This window comes from Macaca thibetana, chromosome 17, assembly GCF_024542745.1.
Source record: "Macaca thibetana thibetana isolate TM-01 chromosome 17, ASM2454274v1, whole genome shotgun sequence".
Taxonomy (NCBI): domain Eukaryota; kingdom Metazoa; phylum Chordata; class Mammalia; order Primates; family Cercopithecidae; genus Macaca; species Macaca thibetana.
Window position 1 is genome coordinate 57,553,576 of NC_065594.1, and position 19,678 is coordinate 57,573,253.

A 19,678-nucleotide genomic window follows, 5' to 3' on the forward strand; every position below is an offset into this window, starting at 1 on the left:
AGTGCAGTACTTGCTAGCGGCCAAATGGCTCTGAGACTAAAATACTGTCTCCCTGAGTCTCAGTGAATTTCAGAGAGGTACAAATCCCTACATACTTCTGCAGTCACCTTTCACAATCTTCAATCTTCAACTCCTTGGCATGATCTCAATGAGTTTTTACACTGCTTCTGAGTTTTAATGAACAGCTTTATCTTCTTGTTGTCAGTCTACTGTTGTTATGTGTTGTCAATCTTACCATTTCTTCAATGTTTTAAAGGGGCCAGAGTCTTGACAATCTCATCAAAGTGACCCCTGAAGTAAACAGAAGTGACCAAGGGTGAGGACTATGTCTTACCTCTCTTCCTTCCTCTTCCCCATCCATTTGTGGCACTCAGGAAAGAAGATGTGTTGAAAAACCTTTGGATTGGGATCAGAAAGTCTGAACCCCATTACTTACTAGCTTGGTGTCCTTGAACAAGTCCCTTGAATGCTGAGCTACAGCCTCCTTAGTTATAAAATGAGGATCATAATATTTGTTTGGCTGGGTACGGTGGCTCACACCTGTAATCCCAGCACTTTGGGAGGTCGAGGCAGGCGGATTACTTGAGGTTGGGAGTTCAAGTCCAGCCTGGCCAACATAGTGAAACCCTGTCTCTATAAAAAAATACAAAAATTAGCCAGGCATGGTGGAGTGCACCTGTAGTCCCAGCTACTTGGGAGGCTGAGACAGGAGAATCGCTTGAACCCAGGAGGTGGAAGTTACAATGAGCTGAGATCCAGCCACTGCACTCTAGCCTGGGTGACAGAGTCAAACACCATGTCAATAATAATAATAATGATGATGTTTGGTTTTTGTCACTTGATAGTTGTTAGGAATGAATGAAATAATGGGTATAAAATCCATTTTTTAAAGAAGGATATTACAAATGGAAATGATTAACAAAACAGTTTAGTTATAGCTGTAACATTAGATGGAATGCTTAGGGGAACCAGGTGAGAGTTTTTAGCAGATTATTATGTCATTCATTAACTGATTTTTTTTAATGGAGTCTTGCCCTAATTGTATGGTTTTATTTTGGGGGTAAATGAGAAACTATGTCAGTGTAACAGTGATTGGTAGGAAGGTCACAAAGTTTAGTCTTTTAAATTAAGAGCATAGTCTTGTACCAATTTATCTCAAAGCTTAATAGTAACATTTATCTTGAGTACATATATCCTTTAAATCGAAACAGCCAATTTATTTAATTCCATTTTTATTTATCATGTTTTTTGTTTTTTGTTTGAAGTTCCAAAGACCTCAATGACTTCATCAAAGTGAATCCAGAAACAGAAAAAAGTACTCAAGGGTAAGATTTAGTAAGCTCCCTTTTTGTGTTTCATAGTAACCAATACCTAAAAGTATAATTAAAGCCTCATTTCGGCTGACTGATGCTGAACCCAATGATCCTTCAAGAGAAGCCGTGTAACCCTGCCTACTTCACATCTGAAATGTTAAAAATTTTGGTCAATCAATTTCTGATACAATGAGAGTACTCTTTGACTAATCAGGAATAAAATTGTTTTCCCACCATGGACAGGACATTTTTATTCATTGATTTATTATTTTTCTCAAGCAGAAGGGATGACATAGTAGAGGAGAAAGAGAACTAGACCGGACCCCGTAGTTGTGGGTATAGGCCTGTCTCTGCTCCTCTTACCTGTGTGTGCTCAAACTAGTCACTTCTATTTAGGCTTCAGTTTCTCATCTGCAAAGTGAGGAAATTGCACCAGGAGCTCTCTCAATACTCCCAAGTCTAATTCAGTTACTAAGTTCCAATAGATGTTTGGTGTCATGATAAGGCACAGGCATTCTGCAGCCAGATTACCTAGCTTTAAATCCCAGCTCTGCTACCACTAGCCATGTGGGAAAATTACTTAAGCTTTCTGTGTCTCAGTTATTCCCTCTATGAAGCTAGAATAATAATACTTCCTATGAATACTTACTATGTCATAGGATTGATGTGAGGATTAAATGAGACAAATCATGTAAATCACTAAGAAGAGTGCCTGGCCTGGCACATCAAACATTTTCTAAAAGTACTTATTCATTATTTCTCTCCAGTTTTAGTTAGGTCCCTATATGTATATTCACAGTCAACACTGAAAACCCCCAGCCCTCTGAGATGCTCTCTAATTTTATTATTTTGATAAATATTTTATAATAAAAGTATTTCTCAGTTTTAACAAATACTTGAAACCATTAACAAATACTTGAAGTCAGCGGTAAATCTACCACTGATCTGGTTTTCTATGTTTTGAAGGGGCCAAAATCTCGACCGCCTCAACAAAGTGGCTCCTGAAAGAAACACAACTAACCAAGGGTAAGGTTTATGGAACTTCTCCCCCGTTTTTTTCCTAATCAACTTAAAAACATGGTAAATTGCGCAGTGGCTCATGCCTGTAATCCCAGCACTTTGGTAGGCCGAGGCCAGCGGATCACGAGGTCAGGAGATCGAGACCATCCTGGCTAACATGGTGAAACCCCTTCTCTCCTAAAAATACAAAAAATTAGCAGGGCATGGTGGCGGGCGCCTGTAGTCCCAGCTACTCAGGAGGCTGAGGCAGGAGAATGGCATGAACCCTGGAGGCAGAGCTTGCCGTGAGCCAAGATCGTGCCACTGCACTCCAGCCTGGGTGACAGAGCGAGAATCCGTCTCAAAAATAAATAAATAAATAAATTGCATCGTCCCACCGTAGAGACAACCAATGATGGGACCCAAATCAGCAGATCCTGTGCTCAAGGCTCTCTGGCCATGGGAGAGAGAATTCCTTGAAATACAGGAATGATCTCTTACCAGTATGAGATTTGTGTTCCATGCTGAGGATTTCCTTAAAAATTAATGAGAATTCCCCATGAGACAAAACATCACCCCAAACAATTTCCCAGATCTAAGTAGCCTAAAGAAAGGTCTTCATATGATAAAAAATTCTTCCTCCTTCTTCCATCATGTATTCTCTCTCTTCTTATTGTCTACCACCCAAACAATTCCTAAAGTTGGGAAGTCATTTAAAAAATTATTCTCAGTTCATTGAAAAAAGAATGACATTTTTCTTTTATATAGAAAGAATTTTATCTAAGGCATATCATGTTAAGTAAATAAACAGGCATAATAAAATCACCAACTTGTAAATGTATATTGTTATATGAATTTGAACATGAGTTAGATATAAAAGATACCAAGATATATATCTTCTCTCAGCAGATTTCCTATCTTACTTTGCATATTGGAATACGGTCTATTTTACAGTATGTGGCTATCAAACAACTTATTTAGACTAGATCAGAGGTCAGCAACTTTTTCTTAAAGGGCTAATAGTAAATAGTTCTGGTTTCAGGGACCAAAATTGTCTCTGTTTTTAAGTATCTCTGCCAATAGTGTGAAAGCAGCCATAAGTACCTTGTGAACAAATGGGCGTGGCTGTGTTTCAATAAAACTTTATTTACAAAAGCAGGCTGCAAGTTGGATTTAGCTTGAGGTCCATAGTTTGCTGACCCCTAGACTACATAGTATTTTGTTTGAGCGGGTGCAGAGAGTCAAATCTGAATGTAGTTGAGGTGGAGTCTGAAATACAGCCTACTACCCTACTGCCCCCCTGATTTGGCATATATTAATACTACTTTAGTTTTATTATTGAGGGTCAGACACTAAATCCAGAAACCATATAATTACATTACAGATTAAGATTCAGTGAAAGACAGTTGCCTTTTCCCTCTCCCAAGATGACTTAGTTTCTAAAGGTGAAGATGGCCTGATTATTCATGACTTTTCCTTTATAATGTTTGAGGCTGTATTTTGGTAGCCACATGCTGCCATGTATTGCATTTGGTTGTGTGTCTATTTCTTTTACTTGGTAGTGAGATTTTTTTGAGTTCAGAGGACCTTTTGCTAGCTGTGTAGTCTTAGACAAATTGCCTAACCTCCTTTATACCTCAGCTTTTTTATATGTAATATCAGGATTGTAAGAGTTAATTTCTTCATGAGTTACTACAAAAATTAAACATGATCATGCTTGTAAAACACTTAGTGTTCACGTGCTTATTACACATTATCTATTAGTATTATTATTACTCTTAACAATTTTTTCTTTATTGTTAATTTCCCATAGCACTACTCAATGTGAAGAACATAGCAAATAAATTTTCCTGGGAGGTTGAATCTTATGAAATTGCTGACATTCAACTATTTTTGACCAACAAAATGGCAATTTTAAACAGTTCAATGTAATAGAATATAATAATTTACATGGGAGAATACGCACATGATAAAATGAACCTATAGATTAGTCTTAAGGGTTAGTTAAGATATAAGTCTTTCCAATTATTTTCTCTCCAGGATATATAACATATCATCCAATAATAAAGTATATCAAATTAGGCTTCCTATTCAGGTCTTTGGTGTTAGGGTTGGTATCATTACTGTAATAACAGCAGCATCTCTGTAGAGCGATGAATGCCTATTTGAGTGTTTAGAATAGAAACATAAATTATATAAACTGATGCCTCGCTCGCTCTAATTTAGCTTTGCATGAAGTGTGATTCTGAAGTGATTTAATATCTTGGGGTAGTGTGAATATTACATATTTATATTATATATATTACCTACATAGAATCAGAAAATGACTTTTTTTTCTTTTTTTTCTTTTTCTTTTTTTTTTTTTTTTTTACAAAAAATCTCAGCTTCTGTTTGTTGTGGAAGAAGGGGAGCAAGGAACATATGGATATAATGAATAATTTTATATTTTCTCTCGCTCATTATAACCTCCAGAAAATATTCTAAATGATCTAATTCTGCCACACAGATAAAGTATGTAAAATAAAGAGTTTAGGAATAATTCTGCTTTGAGGTTGACTTGAAAGAAACAAGAATAAAACTAAATTAAATTATCATATACACAAATATATGCAAGAAATGAATTGACAGTAGCTACCTGTTTTTACATAAGGCTAAAAATTTAAGTATAGATGAAGTTTTAAATTAGCAACAATCATTTGGTTAATATTAAGGCTGAAAAAATATACAAATTATTGGATTTTAGTTGACCTAGTCAGCTACTGAAACTTAACATTTTTTTAGGAACCAAGACTTGGACAATCTTATCAAAGTGATCCCTTCAGCAAACAAAAGGTAAGTCTATTAAGATTATTGAAGACTTCTTAGCAAGTCTCCAATTTATGCCCCAAAATAAGATTAATTATTGACTAAAGACATTTTGAAAGGGGACATGAAAAAAAATGAGAACAAGTTGATGTGTAATAATGCTGGATAGATTTTTTTTATCTATTATTGCTTTCATTAATTTCATTATATTATTGTTGAAGATGATAATATTGAAGGTAATTCTGTAATTACTACTTTAGAAGTTCCTTTGACACAGTAATAGCATAACTAAATTATAATCATAAATTCATAGTAAATTACAAGTTCATAAAACTGAACAAATAAGTAAATATTGGCTTTCTGTTCTCTCACAAACCCAGAGATTAATATTTAAATAACTGGCAAGAAAACTGACAACATAATATTCTTATGTTTGATTAGAATATTTTTTGCATGACATTGAATTTACTTCTGTTCTTGAGAACTTAAGACCCATTATACACGGGACAAAAGTTACTAAAAGCATGGCAGAGAAACCCCAAACTATCACTCATTAAATTACTGTGAAGATAATGTAGGTGAAAAGCATTGTATGGATGTGAGGGATTGTTATGAACATGAGACAGAGGGAGGATGTTGGGGAAAGGAGTGTGGAGTTTGCGGTCCAGTTCCTGTGGTTGGAATTTTGGTTCACCCTCAGCCATTTCTTAGGTATCTGGCCCCAGGGAATGCCTTTATCCCTCTGAAGTGCAATATCTTTGTTTATAAAGGCAGTGGGGGTGGGGGTAGGGGTGGTAATGTGGATGTCACTGAGTTGTTTTGAGGATTAAAAAAATGGTAACTAATATATATAAATTGGAAACTCAGTAAACTCATGACTTCTTACACTAGGATTCTATTGAATGATTTACACCTGTCGAAACAAAAAAAAAAAGAAATGCCGGTATGAAATTTGCCAATTTCCTCTAATTTTGTTTTCACAGTGAACAAGGTCTTGATGAACACATTAATGTCAGCCCCAAAGTTGTCAAAAACACTGATGGGTAAGAGATGGATGTGAGTTTTGTTATGTTTCTCGTTAAGTAAACCCAAAATTAATAGAAATGATTTAGAATTATTCTATGGGCAAATTGAATGCAAATCTCAAAATATCATCGCAGGTGGAAACCCAGATGTCTCAATATTTGTTAATTGCAAGAAAGAGAGGCAGCTGGAAACAATGTATGGCTGTGCTTTCTCTTCTCTAAGCCTCCAGTAAAGGAACTGAACAGAGCGGTTGGAGAAATGGGCAGGAAGGAACATAGGTAGTCTAGGAGCTGTTGATGTTTTGTTTTGTATGGTATTGAAATTAATACTTTTGTCTTTGAAATTGATGATAATTTATTAATGGTAGTTAATTTTTTTGAAAAAAGACCTAGACACTTCATTGGACTAATCATTAGCAATATCATTCACCTCATTTTAGAGTTTTCTGGTAGTCAGTGGAAATTTTATGAGGTTCATTATTCTTGGGAGGTTTACTGCGCTCAGCAAGGTGATGGACCTAAAGTTTAATAATTCTTCTTGAAGTAATGTCAGTAAGATAATGAAATTCACTTTTTGTCTATAGTTAATTGAAGACTTAATGTCATTACACATTACTGTTTTATATATAAATATATCTTAAGAACGGTTTCATGATTTCCCCTTTTAAGTTCTGTTGGTACGTATACAAATTGTAAAATTTTGGAGATGGAGGGAAGGAACCTTAGGATATCTTGGCCCAGTCGTTTGAATAATTTTGAAAACCAGTGTTCCAGATGAATCTACTCATTTTGCAGAAGAGGAAATTAAGACTCAGAAAGGTTAAGTGATTTGAGCAGGCCACAGAAAAAATTAGTGGAAGACTGATAGTAGTTCTATCATCTCTTAGGCAGTGAATAATTACTGAGCACCTACTGGGTTCACAGCTTACAACCAGGTATCATTACTTGTACATTAGGTATAATTATAGGTTGTGGAAGCCAAAAACAGAATTCAGTAGGCATATTCAATCTTATTAACAGCAGGCAATTAACATAGATTAAAGCTAATTATGTACCAGGGGCACAGAGATGCTACACCAAGACAATAATAGGTTGTCAGTTTAATATATTACATTTTGGAGCACTCATGTACTGCTTGCTGAATATAGAATATATTGTCAATGAGTTGCATTCTTAAAAAGGAGAGATACTGAAGAGCTAATTAATAAACACAGAGGCAGTAAAATTCGTATTCATGGAGTCCTAGGAGGAGATGTTTGGAGTTGGACAGAGCCTTGGAGATTATCCAATCCAACCTCCTCATTTACAGATGAGAATACTGAGACCAGGGGCGAAAATCTCACAGTCATCTGTGAGATCTTCTAACTCCCAGCCCAACTCCTAGTCTTTACATCACAGCACACAGACTTTGATCTTAAAATACATAAAAATTAATTAAGCACCTTGGGAAATAGCAGAGGCTGTAAAGATAGGAGTGTTGCTCTTGCTGTGGGATGACCAGGAGGTGTTTTTTACTGTTCTTACAGGGTCACTTGAAAGATTGCTTCATAGATTAAAATGGCACAAATGTGCAAATGATTGCAAAACACTTTACAGCTTTTAAACTGCATGAAAGTAATAATAACCTAAATATCCTAATGTATCCTTTACTACATTCTTAAAGCTAAATAAATAAAAACAGTAACTTGAGAGAAAAAATGTTACATTTTCCTGGATAAAATTTAGACATCTTGCTTTGCAGGATCTAGGGCCTGAAAAAAATCTACATATTTGTTGTTTTCAAAAATTGCATGATGCTATCAATCAAGGCAATTCCAGACTGTTTCTGAGATTTTTGTTTTATTAACACATGGTGTTGTCTTTATAGGAGTGGTGGTAGAATATAGCATATATTTATGTTTTCTGAGCTAGTGTTTCTCAAATGTGGGTTGCAATCCATTAAAGGGTCTTGTAATTAATTTAGTGAATGGCAATCAGCATTTTTCTCTTAATTAAATAGAATGAACTGAACAGAAAATATGAGAGTTCTTATGTAGTAAGAATATTATTTCATAAAATGTATGTCTTTGTGTGTGTGTGTGTGTGTGTGTGTGTGGCTGTCGGTAAAAGACAGTTTTAGGCTGTGATGTAAAATGTATTTCTTATTGGGCTTTATGTAACAGTGGTTAGTATATAATTGTTCTAGATTATTAGGTAAATTAAATTTTTGTGCTCAGTAGGACAGTGAAAATGGAAGTTCTAGTGGATTTTTGTTTTTTTTTTAATGTTACTCTTAATTTTGCTGACACATAAATATTATCTGTAGTTACACTAACCAATATTGTGATTAATTGTATATTTTTAAAAAATTGTGGCTTTTGAACATACTGTCCACTCTACAAAGTTTTATTCTTTGTATTTTATAATAATATGTGAAATTAACCTCATTTTAAAGACTGTTGTCTTTCTGATACAGTTTAGTTTTGTGACAGATTTTGTCATCAGTTTACACAAGGAAATTATGTTGTGGATAGTTTTCATATGTCAATCATTCTTTTAATAGTATTCATAGATATCAATTTATTATGTTCAGTTGAGAACATTATCACAGAATAAAGCTCAAAATAGGGAAAATTCAGTTAGAGCCTTTCCATAGGCTATGGAGAGGTGAGAACCACGAAGAATAAATCAAACTAAATGAAGCCTTGAACATTCTATGGAAAGGTTGAAGGCTGGGGAAGAAAATGCAGACCTTTTCTCAGACGTTCTGATGATTCATCTCTAAATGACGCTCTTTTGGTCCCTGACCTTGCATCCTTTTTTTTTTTTTTTTTTTTTTTTTTTTTTGGAGGAATAAAATGTATTTTATTTTTATATAAGGAAAAAGCACTGTTGCAGGGAGAGGTACATGTAGATTGTTTCCCAGATGGTACTGGAAGCAGGTGTTGTCAGTTCTGCAATCTCTTGCCATGATAACTGCCATGTATTTCTCTGAATAAGTATTAAAATGGGTTTAGAGGAGCACTTTGAAATTGATGGATTGCTGGAACTCTCTTTGCTAAGCCTTATATTAACAATAATCCCCATTTTAGAGTTTATTTTTTTTTAAATTGATATCCTTAGTTGATTAACCTGATTTTAAAAATAAGGATATTAAAATCAGTTGGTATCTTCATAATGTTAATACATTCAAGAATGAACAATTGTCAGTTACCAAATGTTTGCTATGGTGACTTAACCAGCATGCCCTTGTAGATAGGCTCTGTCAATAAAATGTATGAAATTAGAGTAAGTTTTCTTCTGATAAAGCGTAATTCTTCATCCCCTAAATTGTTTAGAAAACATATTTCATGGTTAGTCAATACTAAAACAATATGTCTTATACTATTATCCTTTCCATTTCCAATTACCTTAAACCTATGATTATCTCTAATCCAAGTTGCTTTAATATTTTTTCCACTTAAAGAAAACAAGATCTTGATAAACTCATCAAAGTGAATCCTGAAATTTTCACAAACAACCAAAGGTAATAAAACTATGTTGTTTTAATGTGCTTTGGTCAGAAAGAATATTAAGTTTTATTATTATTTCAAGCAGATTTATAACCTTAATGATATTACCAAAAGAACTTCATAATTAACCTGCTCTCTTTTTATTGTTGGATTTAAAGAAACCAAGATCTTGCTAACCTCATCAAAGTAAATCCTGCAGCAATCAGAAACAATCAGAGGTAATCAAATAGAAGCAGTCAATTCATGTTTTTATTTGTCTGTTGCCCCTGGATGAAGTAGATTTATAATGTTGCTTTATTGACCTAGCACAACCCCAAAACCTATTACTAATCTGAACTTTTTTCTCTCCCTCTTTTAAGCAGCCAAGACTTGGACAATCTTATCAAAGTGAAACCTTCAGCTCTTAGAAACACTAATCGGTAAATGACCTTGACTATCTTGACATGTTTACAAGTTTCTAGGGTAGGAAATTCTTCCTCCCTCCTTGCCTCCCTGCTTCCCTCCCTTCCTCTCTTCCTCCCTTTTTTCTTTCTTTCCTTCCTTCCTTCCATTTCATTCTATCACCCAGGTGGGGGCACAGTAGCACAATTGTAGCTCACTGCAGCATCAAAATCCTGAGTTCAGGTGGTCCTCCTGCCTCAGCCTCCTGAGTAACTGGCAGCAAATTTAAAAAAATTTTTTTTAGAGATGGGGTCTTACTAGTTGCCTAGGGTGGTCTCAAATTTCTGGGCTCAGGCAATCCTGCCTCAGCCTCGTAAATTGCTGGGATTACAGGCATCAACCACTTCTTCCTATCCTTTTTTTGTTTTCTTCTTTTCTCCTTTCTTCCTTCCTGCCTTTCTTTTGAAGACTTTAAGTTTTCTTTGGTGTGTTAAATGAGGATACATTTACGATCCATCCCATGTGACTCCTGTCAACAAGGAAACATATCACACTCTTCTGGAATCAATTGCACTATTTTGGAATTAGTTCTGGGCTTCTTATTTGCACTAAAACAACTTAGTGTTTGTTGTCTACAGAAAATAGAGTTTTAGGACTGAAATGAAAGAAATGAATACAATTAAATAAGGAAAAAAGATATTTTGAAGAAGTTGAACCAAACTAATGGTTTCTGTGGATGTCTGTAAAACATTAGAATGCGTGTCTGTAGAACATTGGAAAGAATATTCATGGTCTTCAAAATCCTAGATCCACAGCTAGTGTGGGCCCACAAAATATTACAGATTTTAACCATAAACTTCCATTTTACATTCTTACGATATCTTATAATTTGTTATTTGATATATTTCACATAAACTGCTTTATTAACCTGTAATAAAGTAATAGACAATGCAAAAGAGTGCACTGTATCAGAAGTCCAAATTGCTCTACTGACCTGAAATTATATTATAATAAATACATTGCTGGAAATAGTAGTCCAATATTCTAAAATGACAAAAAGAAATTAACATATGATAAAGTACTTTGAACCCATTAGGAGAAACAGGAAAGTGTAATTCATGATTGGCCTAACTCTTACATCTCCTAGTTTGTTTTCTATCTGAGTATCATATTTTGTTCTTGCTGTTTTGAGCACCTAGGATATGACTGGCAGTTCACATACATTTAATCTTCACAACAATCCCATGAGAAATCTATTCATGCACCCTATTTTGTAGAAGAAGAAACTAGAGCTCAAAAGTACTAAATAACCTTTTCAAGAAAGAAAATACACCCTGGACTTAAACTCAGGGACTTCTGATGTCACTACCTAGAGGGAAAACAAAAGATCTGTGGTAAAATCAGCTCAGACTCTCTTGTTCTTTCCATTCTTCATATTCCCTATGATCCTCTGCTGCTCATACACAGTTAAAGGACAATGATCAGATATATTTATTCTGGAGGATTATTGTAAAAATGACAGGGAGGAAAGAAAACCTTGCTGCATGTGGAGTTTCTAATAACTGAAATAACAGTGGACTCTGCTGCTGAGAATTGTACGGAAATATCTTTGCGAAGTAGAACCCTTTCTTTATAGTGGCATTTGTTGGGTGGATTTTTCTTTTTATCAGTAACAGTTTTAGGAAGTTCCCAATCATGTTGAAAGTGGTTACGTTTAATAACCACGTTATGTAATAACTGACAGTGAAAAACGTAGTCTCTGACTTTCTCTCCCACATCTCCTCCCTCCACCTCTTTCCTCCCTCAGTTCCTCTGACAATTGTGCTTTATTGACAACGGTAACTTTCTCAGAAGGGTTTTTTGCCTGTTGTTTTATTAGAATAGGCCAATTTGGTAAAAAGGTAGTTTATATTTCAGCAACTCCTAATCAAATATCCATAGAAAGAGGACATTTTCCGTATACAGATATGATTACTATAAAAAAAATTTAAAAATATTGGCTATTGTGTTGTTTTAAGATGGTGGCTTGATTCACAAATCTAACCTAACCTATGTCTAATTATTCTTTAGTAGTATGACAGATATGATGAGAATCAGCTGGGATGTTCAAGAATTATCACAAAGCAGACAAACAGGAAAGACTGAACCATCTATTTGAAAAAAGCGACTTCATTCAATTGGTTCAGCCACCCGTATCTATAATCTATCCATTCTGCCCTCTATGAAGGAGAGCATTTTAAAAGTGCCTCTCAGTAGGAAGAACAGTCACAAGGCACTGTTACATCAATTCAATGTGACATAAGCACTGATTATTTAATAGTGTAACAGCCGTGAATCAGAGTTCTTTCATCTGACTTTGCTGACATTTCCAGCAGCTGTATATTTAATTCATAGTTAGGGGCTGAATAAACTACTGCCATTGATCAGAATGTAAGCAGGCATCCTTGAACTTCTTCTAGGAAAAAATACAGATGTGCACAAAATTTTCATTTAGTCAGTAAGAATTTGCATGACTTTTGGTAGTAACAGTTTCACATTTTCATTAACCAGTATCAAAGAGAGATATTCAGTTATCTGTAGCCTATAAACTGTTGTTAGACTGATTATTAAAATGCTAAATATCTGCTCCTGAATGAATATTGAAAAGCATCTAGTGACACCACCGTCTCTACAGTTAGAAAAGGCATCCTTCATCTAAAGTAGAAAAAAAATAGTCTTAACTGTTTGTGGCATTATACTTCCATCTTCTTAAGGATTTCCTATTTGTTAAGACATCCCCAAGTTTTTAGTATTCCAAAAAGAGAAGAGTTCCTTCCTAACTACCTGTTGCATATTTTTCATATTTCTGTTAACATAAACTTGGGGACAACCTTGACTCTTTCTGGTGTTTCATTCCCCATAATCAATCAATCAATCACTTTGGATGCATCACCTCATCTCAGGGAGTGGTCCAAGACAGTTCATCATACCCACTGGTTCTGTAGTCCAGATTATTGTTCAGCCTCCTAACTTGCCCCTCTGCTGCCAATCTCCCCTTCTGCCCTTCAATCCATTTGCCACCCTGTAGAGTGGTTTTCCTAAGACACAAATCTGATCATGTCATTCTGATTAAACTCCTTCTGTGGCTCCGCATTGCTATTGCATAATGGCCATGATCCTCCTTAACCTGGTCTCCAAGCCCACCATGATCTGGCATCTATGGGCTTTCCCACTCCAGTCTATTATCATTCTCCACCCAAAAGCAAACCCCACCCACACACACCCTCTAACTTGCATACTCCTCACTCCTCCTTCATCGCTATTGCTTGGCTAACTTCTACCTATCCTTTAGGTATCCGCTTAGGTGTCTCTCACTCAGGCTCTGGGAAGCCCTTCTAACCCACCACGTCTGCATCAGATGCTTCTTCTAGATGTTCTCGATCTGTCTTTTCTGTCCCATAATGTTGGTCTCTTCAAGAGAGTTATTATTTAATCATCCCTTTTTGACTAGAAGGTCTTTAAGGGTAACTACTGGGTCTGCCTTGTTTATTTCTTTATCCATAGTGCATAATGCAATGCCTGGCACATGTTAAGTATTTAGCAAATACTGAATTAAAGGATAAATCTCAACCTCATCAATGCCTTGTGATAGTCCACTTAGAGAAAGTCTAGCCTTCCAGCTGTGACATTCTGAGCCCCTGTGAGTGAAATCAAATGAAAAGAATCAGATTTCTTGTGACTGGTCTCCTTGCTTGAGCCAATGACTATCTTTTGCTCATGACATAATCTCAATAAACTATAGTGAATTGGAGCCACTGAAATTCTTGGTCACATTTTATATTTAAAATACCTGAATTGCCTAACTGCTCTATGGACCTGTTAATTTCTTTAATACAAAATCTTTAAGACTCCCTCACTGAAAAGAATTATAAAAATATGTAAAAATATAAAGAGTTGGGCCCGTTTTGCTATGTCAATAAGTTGAGGAATTATACCAGTTCTCTCACTGTATTCTCTATTCCTTTCAGAAAGACAGATATTCCTTTTGAACTTACGCCTAATGCCTAAGATTTAGTTCCTGGCATAAAAGGAATACCATAGTACATTTTTTATATGAAGACTCTTAATTTTGTAAATATGTTTGGTACTCTACAAAAGCAATTTAAATGAGCTGTATGGTGAGAAACATATTGCTGCCTATTAATAAATACCTCCCACACCCACATGAGAAAGGAAGAACAGTTAGGAGTGGGCTAATAACTTTCTCATATGCAGAGCTTCTCCTAGGAAAAGTTGTATAGTAAAAGACGTAATTCCTGGGTCTCCAGAATCTCTTATTTTTTTTCCTTCACCTGCTTTGTAAGAGAGTTTATAGTTTTTGATGTGGTAGTAGAAAATAAATGACATTATTATAACATGGATAAATTACTCAAAAATTGTCCTGTGGCTTTATGTCATAGATAACTCATATTTCTCCCCAAATATTCTGAAATCTACATTTAAAAAACATTATTAGGTCAGGTACCTGTAATCCCAGTACTTTGGGAGGCTGAGGTGAGGTGATGGCTTGAGGCCAGGAGTTTGAGACCAGCTTGGACAGCATGGTGAGACCCTGTCTCTACAAAAATAAAAAAAATTTAGCTGGGTGTGATGGCATGCACCTGTAGTCCCAGTTTCTTGGGAAGCTAAGACGAGAAGATTGCTTGAGCCAAGGAGTTCGAGGCTGCAGTGAGCTATGACAGCACCATTACACTCGAGCCTGGGAGACAGAGCTGGACCCCAGTCTCTAAATAACAAACAAAAAACATTATTAGTTGCAATAGTCAGTAACAATTTGCTCTTCAACAATTTTCTGTAACTACAGAAAGTTGGTGATTTTCTTAGAATTAATTCCACCTGTCCATCAGCGTATAATATTTTAAGGTCTGCCTGCCTTCTATGCCACTGCCATGAAAGGGGATTGGAATCAAGCCTCTGCTTAACCCTGTAGCATTTGGTTGCATTTCTATAAAAATCTATTTTTCACACTTGACTCACAGTTCTTCATCTTATACCAAGTGTAAAAGTCACCATGCAATTGATGTGGTCTTAATTAAAGAACAAAAATTTATTTTCATCTTCTTTAACTTGGAAAGCTTATGAGCAGTCTGTGCTTCTTTTACTGGATCTTCAAATGTAGCTGATGGCATCAATCAGAGTGAATAGCCAAAGTAAATACACATTTTGTACTTTTCTTCATCTGGAACTTTCTATTTTGCATTAAATATTGGTATAGATTATTCAGAGTAAAATCTTGGCTGCTCTGAGTGCAGTGGTGTTTACTCCTAACTGCTCACACCAGTTATAGATTTCTTTGTTCCTTTTCCACTTCCACTGCTTCACTTGACTAGCCTTAAATAAATAAATATTACTCTACCAAACCTGATAGGTGGTAGTGTTTAATAAAATAAGAAAAATGTTATGAAACAAATAATAATATAGTTTACTTGGTGATTTGCAACTGTATTTCCTCTTTGGAAATGTGTTTCTTTGAAGGCATGCATAGGTTGCAATTTTGAGTTATCTGTCCGTAGTTGTTGGATTTTTAAGATTCTGGCTTCTTCTCCTTTCTCAGATCCAAACCCATTCTTTCTCCCTCTCATGAAAACTAAGGTACAAAAGAGGTTGAGCAGCATGTGGGCAGTATCTATAGCAGCCAGGAGTTCAAAGCCAGGAGGAGTTGAGGATGTCCACCATAAGGCTGAGAAAATACATGTAATCACATTGTGAGGGTAGAAGCAAACCAGTATTTATTTGTTAGGGCTGCATAACAAACTACCACAGACTGGGTGGCTTAAAGACAAATATTTGTTGTTTTACAGTTCTGGAGGGCAGAAGTCCAAGATCAAGCTGTCAGCAGGGTTGGTTCCTTCCACAGGGCTGGCTCCTTCTCAGGCCAAAAGAGAAATATCTGTGCCAGGCCTCTCTCCTTGGCTTGTAGAAAACTGTCTTCACTTTTTTTTTTTTTTGAAACGGAGTCTAGCCCTGTCACCCACACTGGAGTGCAATGGTGCGATCTCGACTCACTGCAACCTCCGCCTCCTCCGTTCACACAATTCTCCTGCCTCAGCCACCTGAGTAGCTGGGATTACAGGCACCTGCCACCACGCTTAACTAATTTTTGTATTTTTAGTAGAGACGGGGTTTCACCATGTTGGTGAGGCTGGTCTGGAACCCCTGACCTCATGATTCACCCGCCTGAGCTTCCCAAAGTGCTGGGATTACAGGCGTGAGCCGCCACGCCCAGCCAGAAAACTGTCTTCACTTTATGTCTTCACTTTGTCTTCTCTCTGTGTGTGTCTGAGTCCAAATTTCATCTTAGAGACACTATTTGTAACTTGATTACCTCTAAGGATGCTTATCTCTAAATAAGGTCATGTTCTGAGGTATTGGGGGTTAGGACTTCAACATATGAATTTGGGGGAGTATATAATTCAACCCAGAACAAGCTCCAAAGATAATGAAACAAAGCCAGGACTGGGAGCTGTGCAAAAAGGAAATAAATATAATATGTGCATTCAGGGGTGAAGTAAGGCAGGTGCTGGGTGATGGACAGAGATGGAGGTGAAATGTCCATAACTGGCTTTACTGGTCTTTTTTCCACATGAATTTGGTGGATACTATGTCCCTAGATATAGACAGACCAGACAATCTTAAAGGTTCATGGTCTAGGCTAATACTTTCCCTTGGGGTTCCTTTAATATCTTTTCTCAGAGCTGGGTAAGGTTGTAAGAGGTTTCCCCAAAAAAGAAAAGATAATTTAAATTAATAATTTAAATTGATTCCACAAATGGAATTAATTTGTGGAATTAAATTAAATTATGGAGCAGCTACTATGTGCAAGGCCATATTAGGCCATAATAATATGACCCTACTCTCAAGTTGTAATGAAAGCCACCAGTTTCCCTATAAAACTAGCACTCAGTTCCTCCAGCATTAGCACTGGAGGGGGAAACACTTTGAGAAACAAAGTTCTAATTGCCCAAGATTCACACCTCCTGATGATCTTCCACTATTTACCACTGCCCACCATCCCAGTTTGACATTTCTAGGAAACTGGATCATGGAATACCATGATACTCCCTTTAATTTTATTCCACTATCCCCAAATATTTAGTAAAGTATTACTTAAAACATTAAGGGAAAGATCTCTTAATGGCTAAGGTTGTTAAAATAGTTTAGTGGCCCCTTATGCCAAGAAGATGGCTCTAGTAATTAGTAGAGACCATCAAGGATTAGGCAAATCCAAAGACTCTAGTCACTATTTCTCAGTTTGCAGGATTTAGGATAGTAGATTATCTTACTCAGTTCTTGCAGTTACGTAGAAGAATTCAGTTTTGAATTTTACATCGTTCGGACTACAGAGCCAATAATTTGATACTTCCGAGCTACTTCTGAAACCTAGTACTTTTTACCTACATTAATTGGCATAGTTCCACTGTAACTCACTTAAAAAGTAATTTACCCTATTTTCTACAGTTTCAAAAGTATGCAGTTAGTGCTTTACATGTGAGGCTTAAGTATGGCTAGGGAATGCTGCCGAATTTGCATATTATACCAATATTGACAGCTTGGATGTTACGTAAAAAGAGTATTAAATCTCACCCCACGTAAACAAGAGAACGTTTTACCGTATTTTGCATCTTTATCAATATTTGTGAGTGAGAGTATATACTGATTCCATGTATAATAACCTTATTTGAACCGACTATTTAGGACCATGAGAGGGGAGATTTTTAAAAACAGAGTTAATTCCAAAGATGTGACAATTTAGGACAGAAATAAAAATGTGAAAGTGGCCTCTCAAAATGTAGAATCAATAGTGCCAACTGCAGGATCACTGCACTTCTTTTTTTTTTTTTATGCTTTTTCAATTCACCCACAACTGTAGTCACTGTTTGTGTATTAGTCTGTTCTCATGCTGCTAATAAAGACGTATCTGAGACTGGGTAATTTATAAATAAAAAGTGGTTTAATGGACTCACAGTGTCACATGGCTGGGGAGGTCTCACAATCATGGTGGAAGGCAAAGGAGGAGCAAAGGCATGTCTTACGTGGTGGCAGGCAAGAGAGCTTGTTTAGGGGAACTCCCATTTAAAAAACCATCAGATCTCTTAGGACTTGTTCACTACCGCAGGACCAGTGTGGAGAAAACCACTCCCATGATTCAATTATCTACACCTGGCTCCACCCTTCACACATAGGGATTATTACAATTCAAGGTGAGATTTGGGTGGGGACGCAGCCAAACCATATCATTGTGCCATGAATTTTATTTACATTAACTTACTCGTTCTCACCACAATTGTGTGAGTTTGGACATTAGTGTCCTTCTTTACCAAATGATATGGTTTGGCTCTGTGTCCCCACCCAAATATTATCTCAGATTATAATCTCCACATGTCAAGGGAGGAACCTAGTGGGAGGTGATTGGATCATGAGGACAGTTCCCCCCATGCTGTTCTCATGAGAGTCAGTGAGTTTCCACGAGATCTGATGGTGTAAAAGTAGTTTTGGTTCCCCCTGGCTCTCTCTCTTGCCGCCTTATGAGGAAGGTACTTACTTCTCCTTGTAAGTTTCCTAGAGCTTCCCCAACCATATGGAACTGTAAGTCAATTAAGCCTCTTTTCTTCATAAATTACCTAGTCTCAGGCAGTTCTTTATAGCAGCGTGAAAACAGACTAATATGCAACATGAAGTTTAGAATGGTTGGCTAACTTGCTCACAGAAGGAAGGAAAAAACTGGGCCTCATTGTTTTGACTTCTAAACAGTGCTCCTACCCTATGACAAAGACTTTTCGTAACTCATGAAAAAAGAAAAAAAAAGAACTATCAATGTTATACCTAATATATAAATAACATACCAGAGGATCCTGTGTCTCATGAAAGGGTGTCAAATCATTAATGCAGCCCAAGATATAAGAATCAAATCACTCCATTTATCCCCCACATAATGAATTATTTATTCAAATTTTGAGTTGATTTCCCTTGTTTCTGTGATCCCCAAAGCCTAAATAAGGTCTCTGGGTAAACATCTAAGAATTGATTTCAGGTGGGCAGATGGCATCATCTCAAATCTTGACTCTTCCGAAAATTAGTTAATTGGCCTTGGAAAACTGACTTTGCCTTTCTGAGATCCAGATACTGTTCTGCAGGATTTTGTGAGATCTGAATGAGATAATCCATGTGAAAACACAGTTAGTACTTCATGACACAGAGATAATACTCATTAAATGTTAGCTGAAAAGAAGTTGATTAATGGGTAGAAATATGCAGTTTGATAAAAGAAATAAGACATAGTATTAGATCAGTAGGATGACTATAGTTTACAATTATTGATTACGCATTTCCAAATAACTAGATGAGAAAATGTTGAATGATTCTAGCATAAAGAAAAGATAAATATTTAAGGTGATAGATAGCCCAAGTGCACTGATTTGATCTTTACAAATTATATGAATGTATTAAATCATCACATGTACCCCGAAACTATGTACATCTATTATATATCAATGAAAAAAGAAAAATGAACTGAATGTGAATAAAAATTATTGATTTCTTTTCAGATCAGATTTCCCAAACCTTCCAAAAAGTTAGTTCTTTATTTCTCTTTCACAATGTAATCCATACTTCCATGTTCGATCCA

General features: G+C 36.1%; 2 protein-coding genes across 16 annotated transcripts in view; one reads left to right on the forward strand and one right to left on the reverse strand.

Moving 5' to 3' along the window:
- MYCBP2 (MYC binding protein 2) overlaps nucleotides 1-19,678 on the reverse strand; it is a 1,055,480-nt gene that overhangs the window by 571,718 nt on the left and 464,084 nt on the right. The gene's annotated exons all lie outside the window — the stretch shown is intronic.
- Nucleotides 1-19,678, forward strand: part of SCEL (sciellin) — a 110,415-nt gene that overhangs the window by 72,071 nt on the left and 18,666 nt on the right. For 10 of the 15 annotated variants that reach the window (XM_050766451.1, XM_050766439.1, XM_050766445.1 and 7 more), the window contains 8 exons: nucleotides 257-316; nucleotides 1,266-1,325; nucleotides 2,280-2,339; nucleotides 5,094-5,144; nucleotides 6,101-6,160; nucleotides 9,588-9,647; nucleotides 9,792-9,851; nucleotides 9,993-10,052. In XM_050766451.1, the coding sequence (XP_050622408.1) occupies nucleotides 257-316; nucleotides 1,266-1,325; nucleotides 2,280-2,339; nucleotides 5,094-5,144; nucleotides 6,101-6,160; nucleotides 9,588-9,647; nucleotides 9,792-9,851; nucleotides 9,993-10,052 (471 nt within the window). The remainder of the gene's footprint in view (nucleotides 1-256; nucleotides 317-1,265; nucleotides 1,326-2,279; nucleotides 2,340-5,093; nucleotides 5,145-6,100; nucleotides 6,161-9,587; nucleotides 9,648-9,791; nucleotides 9,852-9,992; nucleotides 10,053-19,678) is intronic. The other 5 variants (XM_050766452.1, XM_050766455.1, XM_050766441.1 and 2 more) reach the window with 3 other exon arrangements.